Source organism: Crotalus tigris, unplaced genomic scaffold (assembly GCF_016545835.1).
Source record: "Crotalus tigris isolate CLP2741 ecotype Arizona unplaced genomic scaffold, ASM1654583v1 scf7180000018486.1709376, whole genome shotgun sequence".
NCBI classification, from domain to species: Eukaryota; Metazoa; Chordata; class Lepidosauria; order Squamata; family Viperidae; genus Crotalus; species Crotalus tigris.
In genome coordinates, this window is record NW_024097034.1 from 176,278 (window position 1) to 202,940 (window position 26,663).

Genomic DNA, 26,663 nt, shown 5'->3' on the forward strand with positions numbered 1-26,663 from the left:
CTTGCAAACATGCTAACTTTGCATCTGATAAAAAAGTCCTCATTTGGGTGTTGATGAACAAAACATGTCTCCTATATGAGCTGCCTTTACTACTTATTTACTAATTAGGCTAAGAGAGGCTACCTGCAGTTCAAAAACTGAATTCTTCCTCCTAAACATTAGAAATTGGCCATACTTGTTTATGCAAAGTACATTGTCACTGACTTACATCTTGTGGCCCTTAGCTGCCTAAGAAAATAACCCTTCTCCCCACACTGCAAATTGAAAAGTTGTTCAGGATAGAGGGAATGGCTTTGAAGACCAGGATGAAGAACCACTATCAAGACAATGGTCAGACAAGCTTGAACCCATTCCAGGAAATCAGTTTGGGTAAATGTTTCAAAGAGGCCCCTCCGTGGTTCACGCAAATATAAAGTGAAGGAGGAGGAAGTACATTTCAACTTGCAAGATTCTGTTAATGAGACTGTTACAATAAAAGTAGTCCTGACCTAAATGGTTTTGGGTTTTTTTAGTCTAGTCTACCTTGTAGGGCTTATAAAACTTTTGTCATCCTTGTATTAGATAGAGAAAATATCACTGAAGGGAGGGAGCTGGAATATTCAATAGTGCACTATGAACAATTTGCATTCTTCTTTGTAGTTAAAGTCTATTGAAACAAATTCTGACATGAACATCAGAGTTGGGGCATGTCATAGAGATGTACCCTTGTCAAACATATGTATTCTAATTTTGGATGTATTTCTCATTGCTCAATGGAGACAATATTGAAGATTAAAATTCATAATGAGAAAATACCAACACCACCTAACAATTCAAAATATGGTAAAACATTTTTAAAAGCTTGGAGAATGGAGGCTAGATGCAGCTGCTGAGGGAGGACAGTCTTGGATAAAGAGAAAGTCTGGTGCCTGGGATGAAAAAAGCATCTTGCTATCCACAAGTGGATTTTGCCATCTATCTGTTTCTTCTGGCTCTACCAGGCTGAATTTCTATTCTGTTTCACAACCAGCAGAGGTTCGGGTGCCAGAGAATTAAATGTGGCAATAGTAATTCAGGAGACATTACTTTTACAATAAGAAAGATATTCCTATATTATGTGGTTCTGCATTCTGTCCATTTTGTAGCTAACAAATGAGGAGATAAAAGACACAATAACTGGCTTAAAATTCTGTGAGCCTAACCAGTCTTCTACAGAAAGTACTGTATTTTTTCCCCCCATCTACAGTGTTCCGTTACAATACAGATGTCCAGCAAAGCTGTGCAAACAACCGCCATCAGTGTTCAGTTCATGCTGTTTGCAAAGACTACCCAAGTGGCTTTTGTTGCAGTTGTATTGTTGGCTACAAAGGAAATGGCAGGCAATGTGTAGCTGAAGGTAAACTGTTGGTTTCCAAGTTAAATATCTATAACATAGCACAATATTTTTCTGAAGTCTCTTTTCTTTGGCAAATATAAATGTTATTCTCTTGGAGCAGACTAGGCACTGTGCAAAATCTTGTACAATATTCAGTCCAGGGTATAGTAGAGAACTCTGAAATACTTAACTTTCTGAAAGGATTAAAGAAAATGTTATTAGCTACTACAGTGTTTCATATTAATGCATAATTATTTTTAAAATTGTTAATCTGAAAAAGGGATTAATTCCACATTTTCCTGGTGTTTTTAAAGTTATTATTAAAAGAACACAACTTGCTAGTTGGTTAATAGCAATAGCATTTGGACTTATATACCGCTTCATAGTGCTTTATAGCACTCTTGGGGCAGTTTACAATATCAACATATTGCCCCCAACAATCTGTATTCTCATTTTAATGATTTCAGAAGGATGGAAGGCTGAATCAACTTTTTTTTTTAATAATTTTTTATTTTTCCAAACTCTCCCCCATACATATACCATAATACTTATCAGATATTAACATACATACCCTCCACATTCACATACAGATACTTTTAACAAAATGAAATAAATACATACACATGACTTTTGGTGTTGCTCGCCCATTTCCCCTTTCACCGTATCCACACTCCTTCTTCTCTACCTTCTTTCTCCCTTTCTTCTCTTCCCTACTTCCCTCTTCTTCCTCTCCTCTCCTTCACCACTCTCCTCCCCTTTCCTCTTCCTCCAACCTTCCTACTTCCTTCTCCCCCCCTTTACTCTTTTCTCTCTCCTCTCCATTCTTCCCTCTCATCCCTCTTCAGATACAATTCAGGGGTAATGTCCGAGCAACTCCTCTCTCCAAATTTCCCTATTTGTATTATAGACAATAAGATTAATACTTCTATTTATCTAACCTTCTCGGTATATACTTCTATAAACATGTATACAACCTCCAGTTATTCAATACTGTGTCGCCTGGGTCTCCCTCCTTATCTGCTCCTTCTTCTTCATCTAAATTGATGTTAACTATCTTTTAACCGTATTCTCTTTTCAGCCAATCATAAAAAGTTCCCCAAATTTCATGGTAGTCTGATTCTGTCTTATCTTTAATTGTCATTGTTAGTCTATTCATTTCTGCACATTCCAGTATTTTCCCAATCACCTCTCCCTCTGGGGGGGCTTTCAGTGCTTTCCAATTTTGTGCAAATACAATCCTGGCTGCCGTAATTACATGAATAATTAAATATGTTTTTTCTTTATTATATTTCTCTGATAGAATACCCAACAGGAATATTTCTGGTCTTAGTTCTATACGTTGTTGTATCATCTTTTCTATCCATGTTCTAATTATATTCCAATAAGTTTTAGCTTCTGCACACGTCCACCACATATGGTAGAAGGAACCTGGTATCTGATGACATTTCCAACATTTCATAGACCTGTCCTTAAACATTTTAGCTAATCTTTCAGGAGACATGTGCCATCTGTAAAACATTTTGTACATATTTTCTTTATACGCAGTCGCCATTGTCAATTTATAGTTTCTTTCCCATAATTGTTGGGAAGGCTGAATCAACCTTGAGGCCCCTCACATTAACCAAGATCTACAATACTACAGGAATACAATATTTACATTTCAGTGTTTTATTTTAATAGGTTCTCCTCAGCGAGTCAATGGAAAAGTCAAGGGACGGATTTTTGTTGGAAACAACCCAGTACCGGTTGTATTTGAGAACACTGACCTCCACTCATATGTTGTGATGAACCATGGGCGTGCCTACACGGCCATTAGCACAATTCCAGACACTTTGGGTTTCTCCTTGCTTCCTCTCGCTTCCATTGGGGGCATCATTGGATGGATGTTTGCCGTGGAACAGGAAGGTTACCAAAATGGATTCAGTGTTACTGGTAATTTTTAACATTTCTTCTTAAAATTATGTATTACTTATGTCAGTGTTTCCCAAACTTGACAATTTTAAGGCATGTGGACTTCAACTCCCAGAATTCCACAGCCAGCATTGCTGGCTGTGGAATTCTGGGAGTTGAAGTCCACATGCCTTAAAATTGTCAAGTTTGGGAAACACTGACTTATGTTATAATAGTTGTTATGATTTCTACATTCCCATTGAGGAGGTTTTGTAAGCTTGTTTTGTAAGTTTATTATTTTCAGAAGAAGACAAGCAGCAAAATCACACCATAATATATTGTCTTTTCTTTCATAAACTATGTTTGCATCTTTCCCCCCATACAATAAACTATGTTTGCATCTTTCCCCCCATACAATAAAAATGTAATAATCATCATAATATACTGGGGGGGGGGAAATCACAAAATATAAAAACTGGCAAATAAAAATGAAACAACTGTGGCAAAACAAAATAGAAATACTGTCAATAGTAATAGGCATCTTGGGTGCAGCCCCAAAACATCAGGAGCACTACTCAAACTCCATCAAATTGACAAAATCACCATCAGCCAATTGCAAAAGGCAGCTTTACTTTGGAACAGCTTACAACCAATGATGACACCATTAATAACATCAAACAACATCTTCCTATCTCAGGTCCTTGTGAAGGACTCAGTAGGTGGATAAAATGCCAAATCCAGTCTAAACATCTGGCCGATTATGCAACAAGCCACACAATAATAAAAGCAAGGAGACACCAAAAGCAGAAAATGAGATTGTGGACTCCAAGGATGAGCAAGAAAAATAGACCATAGGTTGTGTGGTTTGTTTAAACAATTGTTAAAAAAAAATTCTTAGAATTCAGACATAGTTTTTTTAAACTATAGTTTGTTAACAAACTCACAGTTAGCTGGGTACATACATAATACTAAACCAAAAGCAAGCAGTCCACATAAGGTTTGGCTGGCTAGGTGAACCTAGGCTAAAGGTTAATATTTCAACATAGAAGATGACTCTTCCAACAGATAAATAAAACATAATGTAATTTATCTTCTAGGTGGCGAGTTTACAAGGCAAGCAGAAGTTACATTCCTCAGCAACAATGAAAAGCTGATCATTAAGCAGAAGTTCAGTGGGATTGATGAACATGGGCATCTTACAATCAGCACGGAACTTGAAGGCAAAGTACCTGAGATCCCTTTTGGCTCATCCGTCCATATAGAACCCTACACTGAGATCTATCATTCTTCCAGTTCAGGTAAGTTAAATATATTTGCTTGGAAAGCCTGCAGCCAAATCTATTAATGCAGGATGAAATCATCTATTCAGGCTCTGGTCTCCTTTAACCAAAGGAGATATATCACACCACTTATGAAACTAATTGACATTAAGTGGCTAGAACCCAGATCAACATATGCAAAATATAGGTGTTCAAAGCTAACTTCTCATCACTTCCCCCTTCACAGCAGCTCTTTCAGCTTGTCCTCCAGGAAACGTCTTAAGGACTATTGAAGAAAGGAGATAACTGATATTGATTCATGACAACCATTTTTAATTCAAAGATTTTGCTAACTAGTCAGGCATTTAGTAGTTTCAAAACTCTTGGTAGAGTTGTTGGATTGGGGGAGAGTGGGGGTTGTTGGGTGGAAATGGGATAGGTAAGTAAGTTTCTGACAACTCCTTTAAACATATATATTGTTTCATTGTTTCCCCCCCCCATATTGTATCTGCAGGCTAGCACAATGCATCATGTATAATTATATCATTGGTATCGTGTATCTTAGATTTGTGGCAACATATTTGAAATTTTCTAATTTATTGCAGTGTTTTAGCCAACAAATTACCTTTATATTTGGCTAAAAAAAATTATCATCAAAATTATTTCCAGCCATATGCTCAAAATGAGGGATTATCTTGATTGACATTTTGAGTGACATGCTAAGGACTACACTCCACAAATACAGTTATTTCAGCACAGTTTGTATTTAATAGTTTCCCTTTTTTTCTCTCATGAACCCTTTCAATTTGGTTGGCAGCCTTTGTAGAGATTACGAAAACTTCAATCAAGCTTTGGGAGAGCCACATTTTTTTTATTTTCCCAGCTTATATTTCAGGAAACCTTATGCAGTCATTTATAATTACCAATAAAGAAGATACTTCACATTGTTTTTACTATATTTAAATGTAAACATCCATTGTGTAGATTATACTTTACTGAAAAGACTTTGCTAGATAAATCTTTCTGTAATGAAATTGTTCAGTGCTCAAGTCTTATTAATTTGCACTCAGATAAATGATGTGACTTACTAGGCTGACCAGATGTGGGCTGCAAAAATCCAGATGACCTCTAAATGACAGCAGAGTGTTGAGTTCTCTGTGCTTCTTGGTTGACAGCTAGTAGTTGTCCCAATTTTTGTAGTCTAATTCTGTAAGACCAATTGATTAATTGTTCAGTGTTGTTTACAATTTCATAGACTTTAAGAGCTTGCTCTCAAACAAATCCATTTGTCTGATGGATGGAATTTAAGATTGCAAAACAAGAAATGATATAAAAATTGAATTGTGTGATGCAATGGGAAATATTTTTGATTTATTATGACATCTGATGGAAAAAATGGATCATTTTAAGATTTTAAGATTTAAATACCGAGATTGGGAAACACTGTTCTCAGGAGATTTGCTGCTTTCCTTCAGCCTAATTCAACATTTTGAACAAGTCAGCTTTAGTCTTTAGTTACACAATATAAAAAGTTAGATTTTTCAACCTTGCAAAGTTAACATCTTCAGTTGAAGAAAAGTAAATTAAATATAAATTAAACATAAGCTGATTGATATTGTATGAGACTTGGCTTAAACCATTGCATAAATATATAAAAAGATAAAATAAACAATAGCCTTTTATGACGGAATGAATTGAACCTCTCCAAAATAGTATTCAATTCATAGTGGAGAAACAGTAAAACCATTTCTGTTATTCACATTCCTCCCCTGTGACTCCTAAAAAGCTGTTCTAAAGAAGCAAATAGCTCCAAAGCAGCATGAAATGTGACTAAAGATCACAAAGGCATGAGAAAATAAATAAGTCCCCCACCCCATTTCCTCTGTAAGTAGGAAAATGTATTTTGGAGTCTTCTGTGAATGAATTATCAAGAGTCAGCCCCATTATTCTAGGGCTAAATTATTTATATTTTAATATTGTTATGTTAAATGAAATATATTCAAGTATGACTAATTTATATTTATTAATATGAATTTATTTCATTATTTCAGTTATCACATCATCTTCTACCAGAGAGTATACTGTGACGGAGCCAGAAAGAAATGGAGTATCACCAACATATACAGTTTCTTATCAATGGCGACAAACGATTTCATTTGATGAATGCATCCATGATGATTCTCATCACTCTGGGTCAGCCACTCAGCAGCTATCAGTGGACAGTGTCTTTGTCTTATACAACAAAGAGGAGCAGATTTTGCGATATGCGATGAGCAATTCAATTGGCCCAATTGGTATGTTTGGTGACAATTAGCCTGGTTTACTTTCACTGCCTTTGCATAGAAGCCTGTCTTTGATTTTACATTTGTGGATTTTCAGACGGAACAGTCCATATGAAAGAGCCCTTCTCTTTGCTGATTCACCATCCTGCTTCCAACAACATCTCCAGGATGCAATAACTGAAAGCAGCAGTCAGCCACCTGCTGTTCATTTCTAAGAACACTTTCTGACATATTGACTTTGATCCTAGAAGTTCCACTAACAGTTCTATTCTTTATGAATTTCACAAATCTTTGCTTAAAGCAGAGGTCTTCAAACTTGGCCCTTTTATGACTTGTGGACTTCAACTCCCAGAATTCCTCAACCAGTGTGCCTGGCTTAAAGTAACTTAAGCTAGTGACCATCACAGTGTAATGTGCCAATGAATTCCATAGTATTTTAGTGAACAATTACTTTCTTGTGCCTGCCTTGAGCTACCTGTGCCATCTGGTATCAATGAAGGACCCCGAGTGCTAGTAATATAAGAAAAAAGTATTCACTATCCATCTTCCATGTATCAATTCATACATTGTTATTATTTGTTCCTTTAGTGATATTTTTGTAGCTAGAAAACCCAAACACTCAACCTTTCTTCAAAAGGAGAATGTTTTTTTTCTTCTGTTCTCTGATATTCACTTCAGAATGGGGTGATTCATGAATAGCGCTATTGATTACCCGATCTTCTAAGAACAGACATAAAAGCAATTTGTTTTTTTAAAGGATCTATTACACTGACAATACAAACCTATATATAGCTATTTGAAAGTAAGCTTCAGTGATTTCAGTAAGGCTTATTTCCATGTAAGTGCATATGGATTACTTTCTTAAATCAGAAATACCTTACTGTTTGGGTATAGCTAAAGAATATTTTCTTTGTGAATATTTGCTATATGATTTATTAACATTCTACCATGAAATTTCATAAGTAAGATAACTCATTTATTAAATGTCTGTGCTTAAGATCACTTATGAAGTGATCACTCATTCCATAGCACAATGACTAGAATGATATACTATTATTAAAATGATTGCATTTTAAAATGATTAAAATTATTCAGAAGCCAGGCTGAGTTATGACTGGAAGGTAGGTAGGTAGGTAGGTAGGTAGGTAGGTAGATAGATAGATAGATAGATAGATAGATAGATAGATAGATAGATAGATAGATAGATATCACATTCTAAAAGCTGGATTTCAAATTTCAAAGCTGGATGATAAATCATCCATAAGAGTTAGGTAACAAAACTTATCTGCAGAAAAACTGAGTAGAAATACAGTATGCTGTTTGTGAATACAGCTATAATTCACTCTTATTATGTCATAGTTATTATTTATTAAATTTATATTCATAGTTATTCTGAATTGAGAGAAATGCTTAGAGTTTCTATATGTAGAAATAATATATGGGCCTAGAAGAACTTAGAGCTTCTATTCATTACCTTTAAGACACATTTCCATAGTTTGTCTTAACCTTTACAAACACGAGGGGTATAAACTTTTTTGCTGAGTATTTAAAAGCTATGCTGTCCAGATTTTACAGACCCATTAGCATCCTATTGACCTGGAAATCATTCAGTTTTAACTTAAGCCACATTTTCAAGAGCACAAATATAGATAATGTTTGACAATCTTCTTTAAAAGTATCTTCTATGATCTTTTGGCAGATGGTTCGGGTGATGTAAGCCGCAATCCTTGTTACACAGGCAGCCATGGCTGTGATATTAATGCAGTTTGTCGTCCAGGATCAGGCAATCAATTTACCTGTGAATGCTCGGTGGGTTTCCGGGGAGATGGACAGACATGTTATGGTAGGAATTTTATTTTTAATAGAAAATAAAGTATTCACTTTCAGAATCTATGTTTTGCTATTTGATATACTATTTCTTATAAACTTGCTATACATGACAAATTTTGGTATATTTCCCCCTTGTATGTGTGTGCCAACAGAAAGACACCTGATTTCATTAGCAGAAATAGCAGTATGGTCAAATTGTACTCTATTCAGTATCTTTTTATAGCATTTCTGCTTACCCTGAAGTTCTGCAAATTAGGGCAGAACTATATGTGAAATATACACATATAGGTTATTTGTATCATCTAATTTGTTCCTGCTGGGATTTTTTTTTTTTTAACTAGAAGGGGGCAAGACCCAGATTGGGAATATACAGCCAAAGAAGACATTTTTAATCCTTTGTTCCAATTGGAAATGGTTTTTTGCACATAGCCATAAGGAAAGTAATCCAAATGGGAACCACAATAAAAATGCTGATAAAGCTTGATTACTACCTATCAAGTGCAGAAATGGCAGATGCAGGGTGGGACCCAATCCAATCCATACAATTAATACTACCTTGACATTAGCTCGTAGTTTTTCGGAGCCAAATTAAAGGTGATTTGTAATAATAGCTATTACGCCAATTGTTGATGTTTTAAGAAAACAAAAATGCTGTTTTGGGAGGTTGTATATCAAAGCTGAGGGGTGGCAGTACAGAATTGCTATTGACCTGCTTGAGTTATGTTTATGTTTAGAATTTTTCACAACGACTGCACAGCAATCTGAAGATAATTTTGAACAGCAAGGCGGCTAGGGATTAGCTATATCCCTCCCCAATTTATTTTTCTTCTGCAAGGCTGCAATCTTCTGAGGTATTTTGGATTTAAAAATAAACACCCATCCCCTCTTGTGCAGACCTTGATGTTGTCATGATACTAAATTACTGTGCTGTAAGAATCAAATGGAATAAAAACACACCAATATCCTAATCTGGCAAAATCAGATACTAGGTTCTTCATCACTTATGTCTTGACAAGTCATTTGCCTGGTGCTTCTAATCTCTGTTGTAACAGGTTTGTTTGGAAGACAGAGATGGCCTTTCAGCTGAACTAATGCTAAACACAGACATGTCATGTTCTTCCTTTAAAGAATTGTGAGTGACAGTCGTATAATAATGTTGCTTTTCTACACAGATGTAGATGAATGCCAGGAGCAGCCAACTATGTGTGGCAGTAATGCTGTGTGTAATAATCAGCCAGGAACTTTCCGATGTGAATGTTTAGAGGGTTATCAGTTTTCAGATGATGGGCGAACATGCATAGGTGAGTTTATTTCAAAACCTCCCTTATTGTTTTGGGAAATCCAAACAGCTTAAGAGAGTACTACAAGTAGTCCTTGACTTACAGCCATTAGTTTAATGACTGTTTGAAGTTATGATGCCTTGGAAAAAGTGGCTTATGACTTGAACTCGCGTTTATGACACTCATGGTCACATAATTGAAATTCAGGCATTTGGCAACTGGCTTGCATTTACAACTGGTTGCAGCATCCTGTGATCACACAATTGTGATTTGCAAACTTTTTGCCGATTTTCAGCAAAAAAACCGCCCATTGGGAAAACTGTATTCACTTAATGAATACCCGATTCATTCAACAACTGCTGTAAAAATTGTCGCACAATTGGTTTCAATTTGATGTACAACAGAAATTCTGGTCCCAGTTGTAGGTCACTTGGCAACAGGTGCTTCAGCCAGGAGCTCCCACAATGAGAGGGAGAAGATAGCCAAGGTGTGTGGTGGAGTGTAGGGTGACCAAAAGGGCAGAGGAGGGAAGAGATGGGAGGTGGAGGAACTGAAGTGGAGATGAGCATGGCAGGGTAGGAGAAACATAAGGTCCTCGCCTAACAACGGTCTGCAATCCTGACTTATTGGCAACAACCAGGACTAATGGAATAGCTTTTGCTAGGCAGTGCAGTCACATGATGTTTTGCCTAATGTCCGCTTTGCTTAGCAATGAAAATTTTAGTCCCAATTATGGTTATTAAGCAAGGACTACCTGTACAATAAAAGTAGTCTTCACCTCTATGGCATTGGTTTCCTGATCTGGTGTACCATGTACCTTTCATTATATAATTTCCATCTTTCCATGCTTGCACTTATAGATAAGTAGATAAGGGGCAGAAATTTTATAGCGACACATATTACCAGATACCTCCCCCTTGCTCCCCTTATGGAAGACTATGGTCTTTAGTCTGCTGTCATTTATGTGTAAAAATACCCCATCCTGTATGCGGGTCATTTTCATAGTGCTAGAAAAGATGAGGACCCTTGGCAAAGAGCAGGTGGGAGATTTTTATAGCTAAATAATAGAAAATGGAAAGTGCTCAATCAACAAAAGCATGTAAAAAAAGTAGAGCCAATACATGTGCCCTTTTTTGACTTTTTAAGTGGGGAAAATTAATATAGTCTTGGATTGCATAGCTAGTAACATGTGTTCTGTCATTTATCCACTAATAGAAAAGCATCCAGATGAGATCCCAGCAGAATCCGTGGTTAAGTGTCTCTTTAACCTTTACTGAATAAATTATTTGCTGTATTAAAAATGTCCTAATGAAGCATATTGAGGAAAGAGGAGAGACATAAAACTGTGGCTGAGTTAAGACTAAACTTTTAATAAAGGGAAACTGAATAGTTTATAGTGAAAGCATGTAATGTAATAAGGTTTCTAAAGTTTTAATCTGATAATTTTTTTATTGTCTGCCAAGCAGCTGTATTAAACATTTCCTTTCTTATATTTTAGTAGCTTCAACATCTGTTTGGAAGAAAGTTTAGTGCTTGGCTGTAGCTCGGCATGTCTTTAATTTGTTTTTTCTTTCTCCCTGTCAAATGCAATTGTTTAGTTAACTGTATCTCTAGTAAAGGAGAAGGAAGTAAAAAAAAATCCTTTGAAATCTGGGGATAGTTTTGGGATTTAATGCAGATTCCACTGAGCTAGATGCAGTATGAGACAATGTGTATTCTGTATATAGATAATTCTTGACTTAAAGACTGTAATTGACCCCGGAAGTCATTACAATTGTTGAGCAGGTCACTATCTGGCCTCACCTGATTTTACAACTTTTTTCGGTGTGGCTCTTAAGTGAATTCATTTTATCCAATGACAGCTTTTTGGCCAAAAACTGAGAATAAATGCTGGGAACTAGCAAAAAATGTAGAAAGGTACGTCCTGTGACCATGGGATGCTGCAAACAGCCATAAAGATGAACTGGTTGCCCAGTGCCCAAAACACAGTCATATGATCTGTGTCTGCAGATGTCAGCACTTCAAAGTTGGGTTGTAAGAATCCATTGTAACATTGAACAATTGTTAAATGACCAGTCATAAGTTGAGGACTCTCTGTATATGTCTAAAGAGGGAGAAAGGGATATAACATCCTTAACATTCTGCCTCATTTATGCCTCTCAGGGCACCAAATAATTTAAAATGACTCAGCTTTTGTTATTATGATTATTTGAGGAGCAACAGATAACTGCATTAGTTTAAAAAGTACTTCTTGTAAATTGAAGTGTTTTATACTATCAAGCCCTATTCAGCAGGACATGATCAAGAATTTAGAATAGCATAGCATAGCATAGCATAGCATAGCATAGCATAGCATAGCATAGCATAGCATAGAATAGAATAGAATAGAATAACAGAATTGGAAGGGACCTTGGAGGTCTTCTAGTCCAATCCTCTGCTCAGGCAGGAAACCCTATACCCTTTCAGACAAATGGTTGTCCAATCTCTTCTTTAAAAACTGCCAGTGTTTACATGGACTTCAATCAGGAATTTTAGTATAGGAATTAGGAATTTGGTACAGACTCTTAGAAATGCAATAGGAACTTCCAGCCCTCTTCTACCACTAAGGTAGAAAGTAACACTACTTGTTAAGGTAAATCCTCTCTTTTGAATATTTTGTATCCTCTCTTTTGAATATTCCTGTACCCTGGACTGAACTGTCATTAATTTGATAAACCTCTATTACAATGCAGTATTAGTTACTAATGTCCAGAGTTCCTCCCACTTCTTATTCAGTCTCTTCACTCTCTTCACACATAGTTTTCCCCTTTGCTTTTAAAGCCAATTTGCTTTGTTCCCAGAGTTATATCCATCTATTCTCTAAGGGAAAAAAATGTTTCCAATTTTTCCAGCAGTTATATCAGAAAGTATGACCTTGAGACTGTACAGACGAAAGATAAGATCGGTATAAGGAACAGATCAGCTATCCTTAGCTTATGCAAAAGTGAATCTGAGCAGCTGTGTCAAATAATGAGAAAAACAAAGAAGGAAAAATATTTGAAGAGGAAAGGATCCAAGTGTCCATCAAAAGATGCTATTATTATAGTCAGAGAAGAGACAGAGGATGAAAGTTGTGCAATGACTGAATGTAGCATTTTAAAGTGTAAACAAAAAAGCACAAGGAAATACATCTTAATTAAGAACTCAAAGGAATAAAAGAAAATAGCTAAAAAGAAAGAGAGCTGTTTTATAAGAAATCAGAAGAAAATTTACAAGATAGGATTATAAAGAGAAAATATAGAAGAAATGAAAAAGAGGCAAATAAATGCAAAAAATGTAGAAGGACAATATTGAAACCATTTAGAAATAGCTTTATAGAATGACATAAACATTTGCAGAGACAGTGTGTGCAGGTTCAGAACCTATTCCACTACAAGTTGGATTTAACCAGAGGCAGCACCTGCTGTCATGTACGAAAACCCATGGTGCAAGTGAAAATGCCCATTAAACTGTTTAAAGCTGCAAGAGAAAAGGCAGTCAATGAGCTAACTGTGTCAAAAGATTTCAGACAAAACCGGATGGTTCTGAGATTAGTGTCTATTCAATACCAAAATAAGAACCTGCAAGAGAATGTGCAAATCACTCATTCCTAATACAGGGAACATTTTGCTTAAGATCTTAAAAAGGAAAATAGAACCATGTGTAGAGCTACTTACTGCTGACAGCAGATCAGATAGTTAAAATAAAATAGGTAATGGAGAATATGTGAAATAATGATTTAGTATTTATACTTAGCAACAATAAAGAATGAAAATATAGATAGATAGAATCCAAAGTAAAGTGAGGTTAATTATGAGAAGATATGAAAGTTAAAGATATTTTAAGAAAGCAAAAACAAAAAAACCCCATCCCTGAATAGTTGAAGCAGTGCTTTTTAAGTAGTAAAGAAGAAAGATGGATGCCTTTGAATTATGTCCCTGAAGTTGGTACCATTGGCTGCAAAAAGTAGTCAATCAAATGGTCTTGGATTAAATAGAGACTGACTGTTTCAAGCAGAAACTCACAGATTTTGGGGATATGATTTGAGTGATTGACATAACAAATTATTGTGCTTACTCATGTTGAGGGAAGTAGAGGAAGAGAAACACACTGGATTAAAGGATGAGGAATCGAGGTCCCTGGATGACTTTGGAAATACTATGGGCTATAACTTGGTACAAGTGGAGATTGTATCATTTATCCATCTAGTCACCAGGAATCAGGCCCAATAAATTCATAGCTCTGAAGGAAAGGAAAACAATTAGATATCCTTTGCAGTATTGTGTAGGAAATTCATACTGCACAATTTTGTCTTATTTGGAGAATACGTCAAATTTTACCAGAAGTCATGGAGAACTGCAGGAGAGAAATCTGTGTTATATGCACTGTATATTTTCCTTGTGTACAGCCAACGTTGGACATAGTTTTATTTGTTGCCAGTATCATACAAAATATTTTGGAAATAATAATTGATTTAATTATTAATTAATTATAGGATATATTTATGTGCTTACTTAATTATTTTAATTGGAAAATTGTTTTCATAGTAGAAGAAATTAAGTGAGGTTCAATGTGCCTTTGTATATTTTACAACATGGATGAAGATTTTCAGAGTTTAAAAAGAATGTTAATGACATGTTCCTTAAATATATCATTTTATGAATACTATAGTTTCTCTCATGTTTTAGAGACAATTTAATTCCCAAATGAGTATACTTAGTGATGACTATTCAGTTTGGTAATGTTCTGTATTTGTTTAAAACTCATTAATCTGCCAACATTTTTATAACTCACTGAGTTGCAGATATAATCAGTTGCCAAATAGTAATTCTGGGTCAGCGGTGGCTTAAATTTTAGTAAGATAGTAAATCATTCTTTGTATAAGCAACCAAAGTTTGCAATGAGGCCTTTCATGGTTTTATTGTTTCTCCACATTGCTAACCAGCAATTATGTAAAAAAAGTGCTGCAATTGAAGTTACGATTATGTACTGAATTATACATAGTTGATTAATTTCTAGGATCTAAATATTGCACACAGTAGTGCAGAATTTCAAGAACATATTCCACTCTGTAACTGCTGCCATAAAATATATTTGAGCAAAAATATGTTGTAAACTTGTGCTGTTTACTGTGTGCATATCTATCTGTCTGTCTTCCCCAGATATAAAACAGGACCTGGTAGTAAATGCTACTGGAATATGAGTACACACACACACACACACACACACGACTATTGTATTTGATTTTTTTTCTCTTTGTTCAAGATATAACTTTTATAATGTAAGATAAAGCTGACATTGTCCTTTTCCCCCATTCATTTTCAAGCAGAAATAGAATACTGTCTAAGAATTCATGCCTAGATGTCATGGGAAAAGGAAGGTGGGAGAGGTAATTTAGAAAGTAAGATGAAAAATTCTTCATAACACATTATGAATGGCAAATGTTGAATTCTCTGAGATCTCTGGTCCTTGTTAATGACAAATCAGTAGGCTAGAAGTATGAGACAAACAAAATTTGCCAAGCTTCTTTTTCTCTATGTCTGGAGATTGCCATCTTGACTATTGTCTCAAACAGAAAAATGTATGGAATTGCGTTGAATTGTAGAGAAGTAAATTTGTATAACATAATGAACTAAAAAGATGGAAAATACTACCATGATTGTGAGAATCTGTGCTTGAGAAAAAGCAGAACACAGGAAATGTGACCAGGGTTTGCTAAAAAGAAGCAGCTAAACCAGTGAAACCAAAAGATGACTCTAGCATCTATATATAAACTGCAAGACTGATAGGAAGGAAACCAAAATATATTTGATAAACACTAGAAAATAAATAAATACAGAGTACTGGTGACATGGGCACTAGCTAGATGTCATACACACAGTACTCCTCTAAGTAACAGTTTGGCTACCCAGTATTTTTATGATTTCTCCCAAATTTTGCAACATTCTAAGGCAGTGGTTCTCAACCTTTTTAATGCCACGACCCCCAACTGGTCGTAAGTCGAGGACTATTCAACCGGTCGTAAGTCAAGAACTACTCAACTGGTGCAGCACCGTTTGCAGAATGGGACTTTTGGTGGGCTCAGCAGGGCAGAGACAGCCTGGACAATTCCTATTGGCTTTTGAAAGCCAATAGAATTAGACTCTATTCAAGAGAGTCTATTCTATTGGCTTTCAAAAGCCAATAGAATAAAAGGGAGTAGCACAGCTAAGGAGAAGGGGAAAAAATGGCGGACTGCGTTGTTTGGCGACCCCCGTGAAATGGTCGTTTGACCCCAAATGGGGTCCCGACTTACAGGTTGAGAACCACTGACATAGATAATAACTATCCTACTTACACTTAACTTTCAAAAATTTTCACTTCTCAGTTCCAGCTTTATTTATTACTGGCATTTGTTGACAGTGTAAACCTATTTAATAATGTTTCTCCTCCATTAATAATGTTTCAATGTACTAAATAAAACATCTATGAATAATTACGTCATTATCTGTCAAAGACCTAGCCCAAATGATAATTGGTGTTCTCTTCATGTTCTTCTTGTTGTTGTGCCATATCTGTTATTAGACATAGGTAATCATATTGGCGATCCTGTTTTTATCAGCAGCCGCACAAAAAAGTGCTGCTGAGTTTTGTCCAAACCAGTCCCTTAGATTTTGAAGCCATGATGTTCTTCTTCTGCCTGGACCTCATTTGCCTTCAATCTTTCCCTGGAGCAGTGGTTCTCAATCTTTTTAATGCCGCGACCCCCAACCGATTGTAAGTCAAGGACTACTCAACCGGTCGTAACTTGAGGACTACTCAACTGGTGCAGCACCGTTTGCAGAATGGGACTTTTGGCGGGCTCAGCAGGGCAGAGACAGCCTGGACAATTCCTATTGGCTTTTGAAAGCCAATAGAATTAAACTCTATTCAAGAGAGTCTATTCTATTGGCTTTCAAAAGCCAATAGAATAAAAGGGAGTAGCACAGCTAAGGAAAAGGGGAAAAAAATGGCGGACTGCGTTGTTTGGCGACCCCCGTGAAATGGTCATTCGGCCCCAAATGGGGTCCCGACCCACAGGTTGAGAACCACTGTTCTAAGGTATAAAATCAACATTACCTTGAAATCCTAGTATGGAAAGATTATTTTTAAAAAGTCTGCTCAGTTTTTTCTCAATTCTCACCATCTCCTCAGAATATATTTTTTGTTGTTGAAAAATAAAAAGCTTAAACTTTAATATTCTTTCCTTATACATATCTGATTTATAGCTGTTGACCGTGAAGTGAATCATTGTTTGATGGGTTCACATACCTGTGATATCCCCCAACGTGCCCGCTGCATCTACTCTGGTGGATCTTCTTATATCTGTGCATGTATTCCGGGATTTTCTGGAGATGGACGCACCTGCATAGGTGAGGGATAGCATTGTTCCCTTTCCTCTTTGTCCTTCTTGATCTTTATGCAAATCTGTTATATGGTAAATGTGTGCAATTCCTTTTATCATAGTAATTTTTAGGTGCTGAAGAAAATAACTGTTTGGAAAATGAAATTGACCGAAAGAAGCTGTTTTTTATTGCTGGGGTCAAATATTCTACAATACATATTTTTAAAAGTTATTTTTTTCATATTAATTTTTTGAAAGCAAATGTGAACAGTATTGTGCAATAAGAATTTGTATGAAAATATTATTAATTACAAATATACCTTCAGAAATCCTAAAAAAGCAGAAATAACCAATTATTAACAGTATGCACTTATCAAAAGTTGACAGATTCCATCTAGAATACTCAAGATTTGCAGACAAATAGCAATTGTTTATTTCAGTATTAACAATGATAAAATAATCTGATTGTGAAATATTATGCTATTACTAGAAATGCATATTTTATATTGATGGAAGATATTAAATGTTTCTCTGATATTTGATTCCCATTGAATTTCCTGTACCATTTATAATTTATTTATTTATATTTGAGATGCATGGGATACTGATATGTTCTAACTTCATTTTTTTTTTCTCTTTAAAGCACCTTAATTGTTCATTAAAATAGTTACAACTATCTTGGAACCATTTAGCATGCTCACAATCTATATGCATAAATGTTGCTTGTGAATGATCAAACAAATAGTTGTTATTTGACTCAGCAGGCACTTGCCTTGATTCATCATGACAGAAAAGAGGATGGGGTTGCAGACTCAAATATTTTGCAGAGGATTTACAATACGATACTGCATGGAAGAGTCTTAAATCCCGTATTCTTTTTCTCTATCCTTATAAAAATAGATGTAGATGAATGTCAACAGAACCGCTGCCATCCAGATGCTTTCTGCTACAACAGCCCAGGGTCCTTCAGCTGCCAGTGCAAAGCAGGTTATTATGGAGATGGCTTCCACTGTGTACCACAAGGTAAACTTTTGGAATAATATGTAAAACATTCTTAGAGAGCAAACACTAAAGAGTAGTTCCATGGAATAGTAGATGGGCAGCAATTTTGTTTTGCATTCAGTGACTAATCAAGCTTTGATCAAGCTATAATTATTTGATATTGCTTTTTGCTTTTCAGATCTGTTGTTATCTATTCCAGGACATTGTTCCTTGTAGTTAAGGAAGGGATAAGACAGCCATCCAACTCTTGACATATATATAGCTGTAAGATAGAACTATAAGATCATATTCTGTATTATCTATTTTTTTTTACAGTTTTTCATCAGTATTACAGCTGAGGCATTTTAAGACAGCTTTCTGCATCTTTAAATTTAAGCAAAAATATTTATTCCACAATGCAGAAATTGTTTTTATTTAACAAATTCATTCTTTAAAGAAGCTGCAGAATTTTGCATAACTTCGGGACATATCCAGCTTGCCAGTAAAAAAGGTACTGATGTAAGAGTAGCGCTCTAAAAAAGTACTAAGTACTAAGAGTATCTATAATTCATTATATCTTCACACTCCACTGTTTTATTTCAAAAAGAAAAAGATGTCTGAATTCTGTCGCCCCTTTCTCTTCATAGGCTTTATTTACCATACAGAAACAAATGCAGACACTCTGGCTAGAGGCTGTTATCACTAAGCATCATTCACCAACTGTTAAAGTGTGTTATCCTTCACAAAGGAAATGAATTGCTGGTAAAAATTGGCATCAGATTGGTAATGCTTTGTAACGGAAGTAAAAGTACAACCTCCTAATATTGAAGTGTTAATTAACTTTTCTTTGAACTTCTCTTCAAAATATCACTTTAAACTGACATGTTGCTTCCCAGAGCTATCTTTAAAAAAAATGACTCATCTTACAGCAATCTGGCTCAACCTAACACCCTCCATAAGGGTTGGACTACATCTGTAGAATACACAGCTATGCTGCTGGGATCTTTTCATTTAAATACCTTTAGGGGACACTTAGTTAAGAACATAGGAACAGCCTTACTGGATCTCTATCTCTCTTGAGTATCTTTGTAGCCTAATACTCAAATGTTTTCTACGTTCAGTTTAGTCAAATACATTATTTATAGCTGTGGGGAAAAAAATGACCATTAGTTTGATTCTGTTCCCTCAAAACTCAAAAGAACACAATGATAGCTACTTAAAAACACTATTCCTGCAGAAAAAAAAATAAAGACATAAGCAAGGTACTGGCTGGATTGGGTCTCTGGCCCATCTAGTTCTGTAGTCTGTTCTTACAGTGGCCAAATAACCACACAAGGTAGCCAGCAGATGGCTTTCAGAAGCCATCACACTACTACGAAAGCTAGTAACCACTGATCCCCATGACTTCCTTGTGTAGTAATAGTAATAGTAGTAAAGTTGGAAGGGACCTTAGAGGTCATCTAGTCCAACCCCCTGCTCAGGCAGGAAACCCTACACCATTTCGGACAAATGGCTGTCCAGTCTCTTCTTAAAAACTTCCAGTGTTGGAGCATTTACTGCTACTGGAGGCAGGCTGTTCCACTGATTAATTGTTCTCACTGTCAGGAAGTTTCTCCTTAGTTCTAGGTTGCTTCTCTCCTTGATTAGTTTCCACCAGTTGCTTCTTGTCCTGCCTTCAGGTGCTTTGGAAAATAGCTTAATTCCCTCTTCTTTATGGCAGCCCCTGAGATATTGGAATACTGCAGTGTTTTCCAAACTTGACAATTTTAAGGTATGTGGACTTCAACTCCCAGAATTCCACAGCCAGCGTTGCTGGCTGTGGAATTCTCAGAGTTGAAGTCCTCATGCCTTAAAATTGTCAAGTTTGGGAAACACTGGAATACTGCTATCATGTCCCCCCTTGTCCTTCTCTTCGTTAAACTAGACATACCCAATTCTAGCAACCGTTCCTTATATGTTTTAGCCTCCAGTTCCCTAATCATCTTTGTTGCTCTTTTCTGTACTCTTTCTAGAGTCTCAACATCTTTTTTACACCGTGGTGACCAAAACTGGATGCAGTATTCCAAGTGTGGCCTTACCAAGGCTTTGAAGAGTGGTATTAATACTTCACGTGATCTTGATTCTATCCCTCTGTTAATGCAGCCTAGCACTGTGTTGGCCTTTTTGGCAGCTGCAGCACACTGCTGGCTCATCTTTAGGTGATTGTCTACTAGGACTCCGAGGTCCCTCTCACAGTTACTACTATTGAGCATGGTGCCACCTATGCTGTACTTGTGCATTTGGTTTTTCTTGCCTAAATGTAGAACCTTGCTTTTTTCACCATTGAATTTCCTTTTGTTAGTTAGTGCCCAGTGTTCAAGTCTGTCCAGATCCTTCTGTATCTGAAGCCTGTCTTCTGGAGTGTTGGCTATTCCTGCCAGCTTGGTGTCGTCTGCAAATTTGATGAGTTCCCCATCTATCCCTTCATCCAAATCGTTGATGAAGATGTTGAAGAGCATTGGGCCCAGAACAGAGCCCTGGGGCACCCCACTACACTCTTCCCTCCATATAGATGCAGTTCCATTGAGGACCACTCGCTGAGTATGGCCGGTCAGCCAGCTACGGATCCATCTGGTGGTGATTCTGTTTACCCCACATTTTTCTATCTTATCAAGTAGTAGGTTGTGATCTACTTTATCAAATGCCTTACTGAAGTCCAAGTAAATTATGTCCACAGCATTCCTCTGATCCACTAATTTTGTCACTTGGTCAAAGAATGCAATAAGATTTGTCTGGCATGACAAGTGAATCCAAAGTTTAAAGACATATTGTGTCAAGAAAAAAAAAAGAACTTTGTATCTTTTCACTGAAATTCTAAACACAGTGATTAGTCTGAATCACCAGCCATTTCTGATGCGATCTGTATGGGTTCCAGCTGACTTTGAAGAACTCATGTGGGTAGAATATGGGCTTGGGTAATAGAAATAAAATTAAAGAATGTTTTGCATTTTCTTCTTCTTTTTATTACAGAAGTAGAAAAGACCAAATGTCAAAGAGAACAAGAACAAATTCTGGCTTTGGGCCCGAGAGGACCTAGGCCAATTGGCCAATTTATTCCCCAGTGTGATATCTATGGGAATTACTTGCCAACCCAGTGCCATCCTAGCACTGGCTATTGCTGGTGTGTGGATAGAGATGGTAATGAGATAGATGGCACTAGAAGTGGCCCAGGTATCCAGCCTCCATGTAAGTTGCTTCTAAGTTAATAAGTTAGTGCAATATTTTTTCTTCATTTAGATTTTTCCTATTCTTACTTTCAATTTAACTAAGAAGATTGATATGAATGAACTCGAGATATTTGCAGTTATTTGTATATCAAAGTTCTATGATTAAGTGAAAGATGTATTTATACTATAACTGTGATTTGAATGATCTGGTTTAATGTTCTAATTAGGTTTGTATTTCCAATGAAAGAAACTGCAGTAGAAAATGTTTTGGACACGTTTTCCGGTCAACGCTGCATTTTACCCTTCTTCAGTGTTTCTCAATCTTAGCAACTTTTAAGATGCGTGAACTTCAACTCTAAGAATTCCTCTGGGAGTGGAAGTCTACACATCTTAAAGTTGTCAAGGCTGAGAAACACTGCCCTAGTTGGCAACAGAAAGTGAAAGCATAGGTCCCTAGTACAAACCCACAATGATGAAACATGTATCGACACATCACATACCAAACTGATTCTTTGGACTTGCTTCCTGATGCCAGACACAAATATGTAACTCGTGTGGTTTGTATTGAGATATCACAATGCATGTTTCATCACTTGATTCCGTGTGTTTCTCCCATGGATGTCTAGGGAGTAGACATTGCTTGGAGAAGTTCTTAGTTTTTCTGGTTTGTTCAGCGATTTTAACATTGTTACTAATGCATGATTGGGATCACAGGAACGTAACTTTTGACCTAAAGTGTATCGCTGTATATGTATGTGTGTATAAATAAATCATCAAGTGTAAGAGAAATAAAATAAGTTTTCAGCATTGTACATGAATGTGTGGATTGGCTTCCTTTGCTTTTTAATAGCTGCATCTCTTAAGCAAGAAGCGTAGTATGCAATGGACATTTATATGCTATAGGTTTCTATGTGTGGATGTTTGATGATGTATGCATACAATGGTGTAATCATGAGTAAGTTTTGCATTTAGAATCTGATCACTTTTTCTGGAGGAGAAATGCATTGCAATCTGAGACTAGGGCAAGTAAGGTCATTGAACCTAAATCTCAAATAACAATGCACCAAACTGCAATCTCTTATGCATGTATTTTAGTGATATCTTAAATGTGTTAAATTGCCAGGCTTGTACAGAATCAGTAAGATTACCTGGCCTTGTAGATACGGCAAATCTTGTGTTTGAGTAACCTGATAATGTGTGTTTTATATTATTGGTCAATAAGGTCTGGGCACAGTTGCTCCTCCTGTTACAATGGGACCCACGGTAAAACCAGATGCAATTCCCCTGCCTCCAGGAAGCCACTTACTCATTGCTCAAAGTGGGAAGATTGACCATGTCCCTCTGGAGGGGAATGTTATGAAGAAATCAGATGCAAAAGCTTTGCTGCATGTGCCGGTAAGTACATGATACATTTTTAAAAATGTTTTCTCTATAATCTATTGTTTTTATTCTAATCTTCAAAACCATATATTCTTTTTTTTTCTTTTTCCACGAAAAGTCAATAAGAAGTTTCCAGTCATCCTTAAATTTAGACAGTGTCCTATCTCTAATTAAAGCAATTAGTTTAGCCATCTCAGCAAATTCTACCATCTTTGTTATCCATTTCTCTATTTCTATGGCTTGAAAAATGCCTCTCCAGTCCAGTGTCAGGAACAATTATATATTGAATGGCTAGACTTAACCTTGTGTCTGGTACATTTTTTGAACCCTGACTTTAAAAAAATAAATTGTGGCATGTATTTTTATTTGTAATTTGTGGTTAAAGGCAGGGATATCTAAAAGAATAAAATGTTCCTGAAGCATTGTATTTTGTAAGGTTCCTTGCTTCTGAGATAATCAGGCCCAACTTTTAGAAACAAACTTACTTTATGTGGAGCTAATTTTTATTGGTTTTCTAACCAAGTCAGGATCTCCTGTAAAGTTTCCATTGTTTGGGACTCTTGGATCTTAATTGCCATTGTAGATAGCTATAAAAATTTATGGGACATATAAGCTTCTTCCCGATTACTTCCTTTCTTGATGCACTTACGTTTCTAAATGTTATAATTTCCTGATAATTCCCAGTAAAGTGGTCAGTGTCTATATTCTGTCAAAGGTTTCTTTTTCATCTCTTCTCTGTGTCTGACCTGAGTTAAGTATTTCACTACTGTCCCATTTTCTTCTGCAATTACTCTGTGTTTTTTGCTATGTAGTAGGGTCTTAATCTTTTAAAATAGTTCAGATCCTCTGAATGGGTAGCTTAGCAATGCATTTGTTTGAAAAGGTAATGGAAATCATTGATCCTGTATATTCAACCAATGCTGCATTTTTCTCCTTAATTGCTAGTACTCTAAATATACATTCATGCCATATTTGTACATATCTTTTTTTTTCAAAGTTGAGAGGCTAATTAAATATTAAATTTAAATTTAGTTGACTGTAATGTTGTTTCAGTGACAAAAGGTGTTAGAATAACAAATTTGGATACGAAGAAGACAAGACAAACAATATAAAGATAGTAACATCTGATCAACTAAAGGATAGAATGAAACTAGAATTTCATCAAGCACAGAGATTGAGGGGAATGGATGTTTATGCTCAAATAAATATTAATTAGAATAGTTATTCTTTCATGACTCTGTGTAATATATTTTGATTCTTCCAGAAGCCTAATCTATCTATAATTGGTATTTGGCACTTAAATATGTGAACCTGCCCTGTAGAGGGTCAGACAATTGACTTCACACATTCTGGCAAATGGCGACACCTTAAGGCCCCATCATGAGATTTTTTTCAAAGCTCTGATGAGACCCTTTTTAACTGCACAGAGCAGAATTTTGGGGCTTCTGCATGCAACTGAATCACAATCTTTCCCTAAAAGAAAAAAAATATGGTGAATATTATGTCTGTAAGTGATTCAGTGACATTTTGTGTCCTTTGGGTGTAAGCTGTAGGCTTGGATTTTAGAAATGGGAATGGAATAAATATAGCCCAGTGTGAATTTGCAAATATCAAATTGGGAAAGACTGAAATAATTATTAGATAGAATAGTCCTACTGTGCTATTACAGTATTCATTTTTTAGCTGGGATTACAGAAGCCCCAAGCTTTAAATGACAATCTATTCGTTTTCTATTGCTGCAATGCAATTTGTTTCTGATCTTGGATATCCACCTTAAGCTAGAAGGCAGCACTTAACCCATCTGGACTGATCCCTAAATGATAAAAAAAATCAGACTTGAATTAGAACTAGGACATAAGGCTTTACCTTTGCATTTCCTCACTAGTCTCTTACTATTCATTGTAGAATTTTCAAGCCACTAAATTCTTAGCCATTTTTTTAGTATTACAAATGTGATATAATAGTTTGTCTAAAATGCAGGATAAAGTTGTTATTGGAGTTGCTTATGACTGCTTGGAGAAGATGGTTTACTGGACAGATATCAGCAGCCCATCCATCAGTAGAGCAAGCCTTGGTGGAGGAGAGCCAGTATCCATCATAAAGACAGGTAGGAATTATAGATTTCCTTCCTCACCATGTCATAATGAACCCAATGTATATTTCCAAATGGAAAAAAGATGGAAGATGATTTTCGGCAGTTAACACTGAAGTCTTCAACATAACCTCTCACATTGTCATGAAAAAAAAAACATCAGCCCTATGGGGTACATTTGAAATTAGAGTACAGATAGAGAATTGCAGTACTTGTCTCTTTTTGCTGAAAAATTGTTCGACATTCTGCTGCATCAAAAAGCTTTTTAGTTGCAGAAAAATACCTAATCAACTATTTCAAATCTCTATATTCACTTGGTCTATTACTACTACTATCCAAGTTCTCATACAGGCAATCAGACCTAAGAAACTTAGGAAAGATACTTTAGTGAAGAATGATATTAATGCTATCTGTTTAAAGAATGTATTGATTGTTATGTTTATTAGGTACAGTCAAGAAATATGAAAAATTGTGTAGATTTGAATGGACATGTTGATAATGTTGATAAATCAGACTGTTTGTATCCTGATGGTACAGATGAAGGTTGGGATAACATTGTTCCCAAATCAGTAAATACTGATTTGATTTGCTATTTTTAAAAATATTTTGGAACAAAACGCTATTATGTATTGTATTTTTCAACTTGTGATAGTTTTCAACGTTACTTATTTTAGTATAACGGGTAAATGAAGACATATATAATTTATTTCATTAAAATGATGGGTAATAAGCTAATTTTGTTATAATATTTTGCATATCATTTTTATTGCATCTATTACTACAGGGGCTTATTTTATTATCCGTAATTTGTATGTACAGTGCACTCTCTTTATATATAACTTAGAAGTAAGTATCCCCGAGCTCAGTGAGATTTACTGCCCTAGAATGGAGGTTTCAATCTCAGTGAGAAAAAATAACCTCCTGGTTGTTTAGAAGAATTATTTAAAATGTACACAAGGGACACACCAACTTGGATGAAGCTCTTCTGGCTGCTCATATCTCACAAGGCCACAGAGCAACAGCACAGCTGCCTCTGTGAAAGAGTTTTCACAGGGAAGTCTGCATGCTTAACCATTAACCCATTCTAAGGCCTATTGAGTAAAAGTGACTTTGCATATGTGAAATACCATTAAAATCTATATTCCATGTCAGTTGAGTAGCCTGTGACCTTTATAATCATCTGCTCAATTTAACAGCTGCAGAAGCTACCCCATGGGGATAAATGTTGTCTCCTACCCTGAATTTTCCATTCTTGCATAATCACAACATTACAATCAAATGGGGGAACGGTTATAATGTTATAAATGTCACCCCATTAAAACCTGTGTGGATTATGCCTGACTGATTATGAGGTAGTCCGATAATCAAACATCAATCAAATTTTGCAACAGTATTTGAAGAATTACATATTGTAATAACTGTCTTAAAATGGTTACATTCATTTCACTAACTATGTGGGCAGAGTCATGTAACTTAGTGGCTTTCAATGGCTTGTTTAATCCGCTAGAAATTTTTCATCACAAGACATAGATTTGAAAACCTGAAAAAAGAAAAGTTCAGTATTCTTTTTATCTCATTTAAAATAAGAAATGGAGCAGGGAGATGGAGTGAGGAATAGCATTAGTGTCCTGAGGTTTATAATTATAATTTTAAAAAAATGTGCTCCCACTCTTGGCCTAAATTTTGGTCAGTCTGTCTTGAATAGAACAAAACCCTTTTTGAGTTAAA

The 26,663-nt window shown here is 35.9% G+C and overlaps 1 protein-coding gene across 3 annotated transcripts in view; it reads left to right on the forward strand.

The window, feature by feature from the left end:
- NID1 (nidogen 1) overlaps positions 1 to 26,663 on the forward strand; it is a 55,231-nt gene that overhangs the window by 16,557 nt on the left and 12,011 nt on the right. For all 3 annotated transcript variants that reach the window (XM_039352978.1, XM_039352979.1, XM_039352977.1), the window contains 11 exons: positions 1,226 to 1,375; positions 3,035 to 3,286; positions 4,342 to 4,542; positions 6,555 to 6,797; positions 8,485 to 8,628; positions 9,788 to 9,916; positions 17,161 to 17,304; positions 18,177 to 18,299; positions 21,267 to 21,482; positions 22,686 to 22,858; positions 24,824 to 24,950. In XM_039352978.1, the coding sequence (XP_039208912.1) occupies positions 1,226 to 1,375; positions 3,035 to 3,286; positions 4,342 to 4,542; positions 6,555 to 6,797; positions 8,485 to 8,628; positions 9,788 to 9,916; positions 17,161 to 17,304; positions 18,177 to 18,299; positions 21,267 to 21,482; positions 22,686 to 22,858; positions 24,824 to 24,950 (1,902 nt within the window). The remainder of the gene's footprint in view (positions 1 to 1,225; positions 1,376 to 3,034; positions 3,287 to 4,341; positions 4,543 to 6,554; positions 6,798 to 8,484; positions 8,629 to 9,787; positions 9,917 to 17,160; positions 17,305 to 18,176; positions 18,300 to 21,266; positions 21,483 to 22,685; positions 22,859 to 24,823; positions 24,951 to 26,663) is intronic.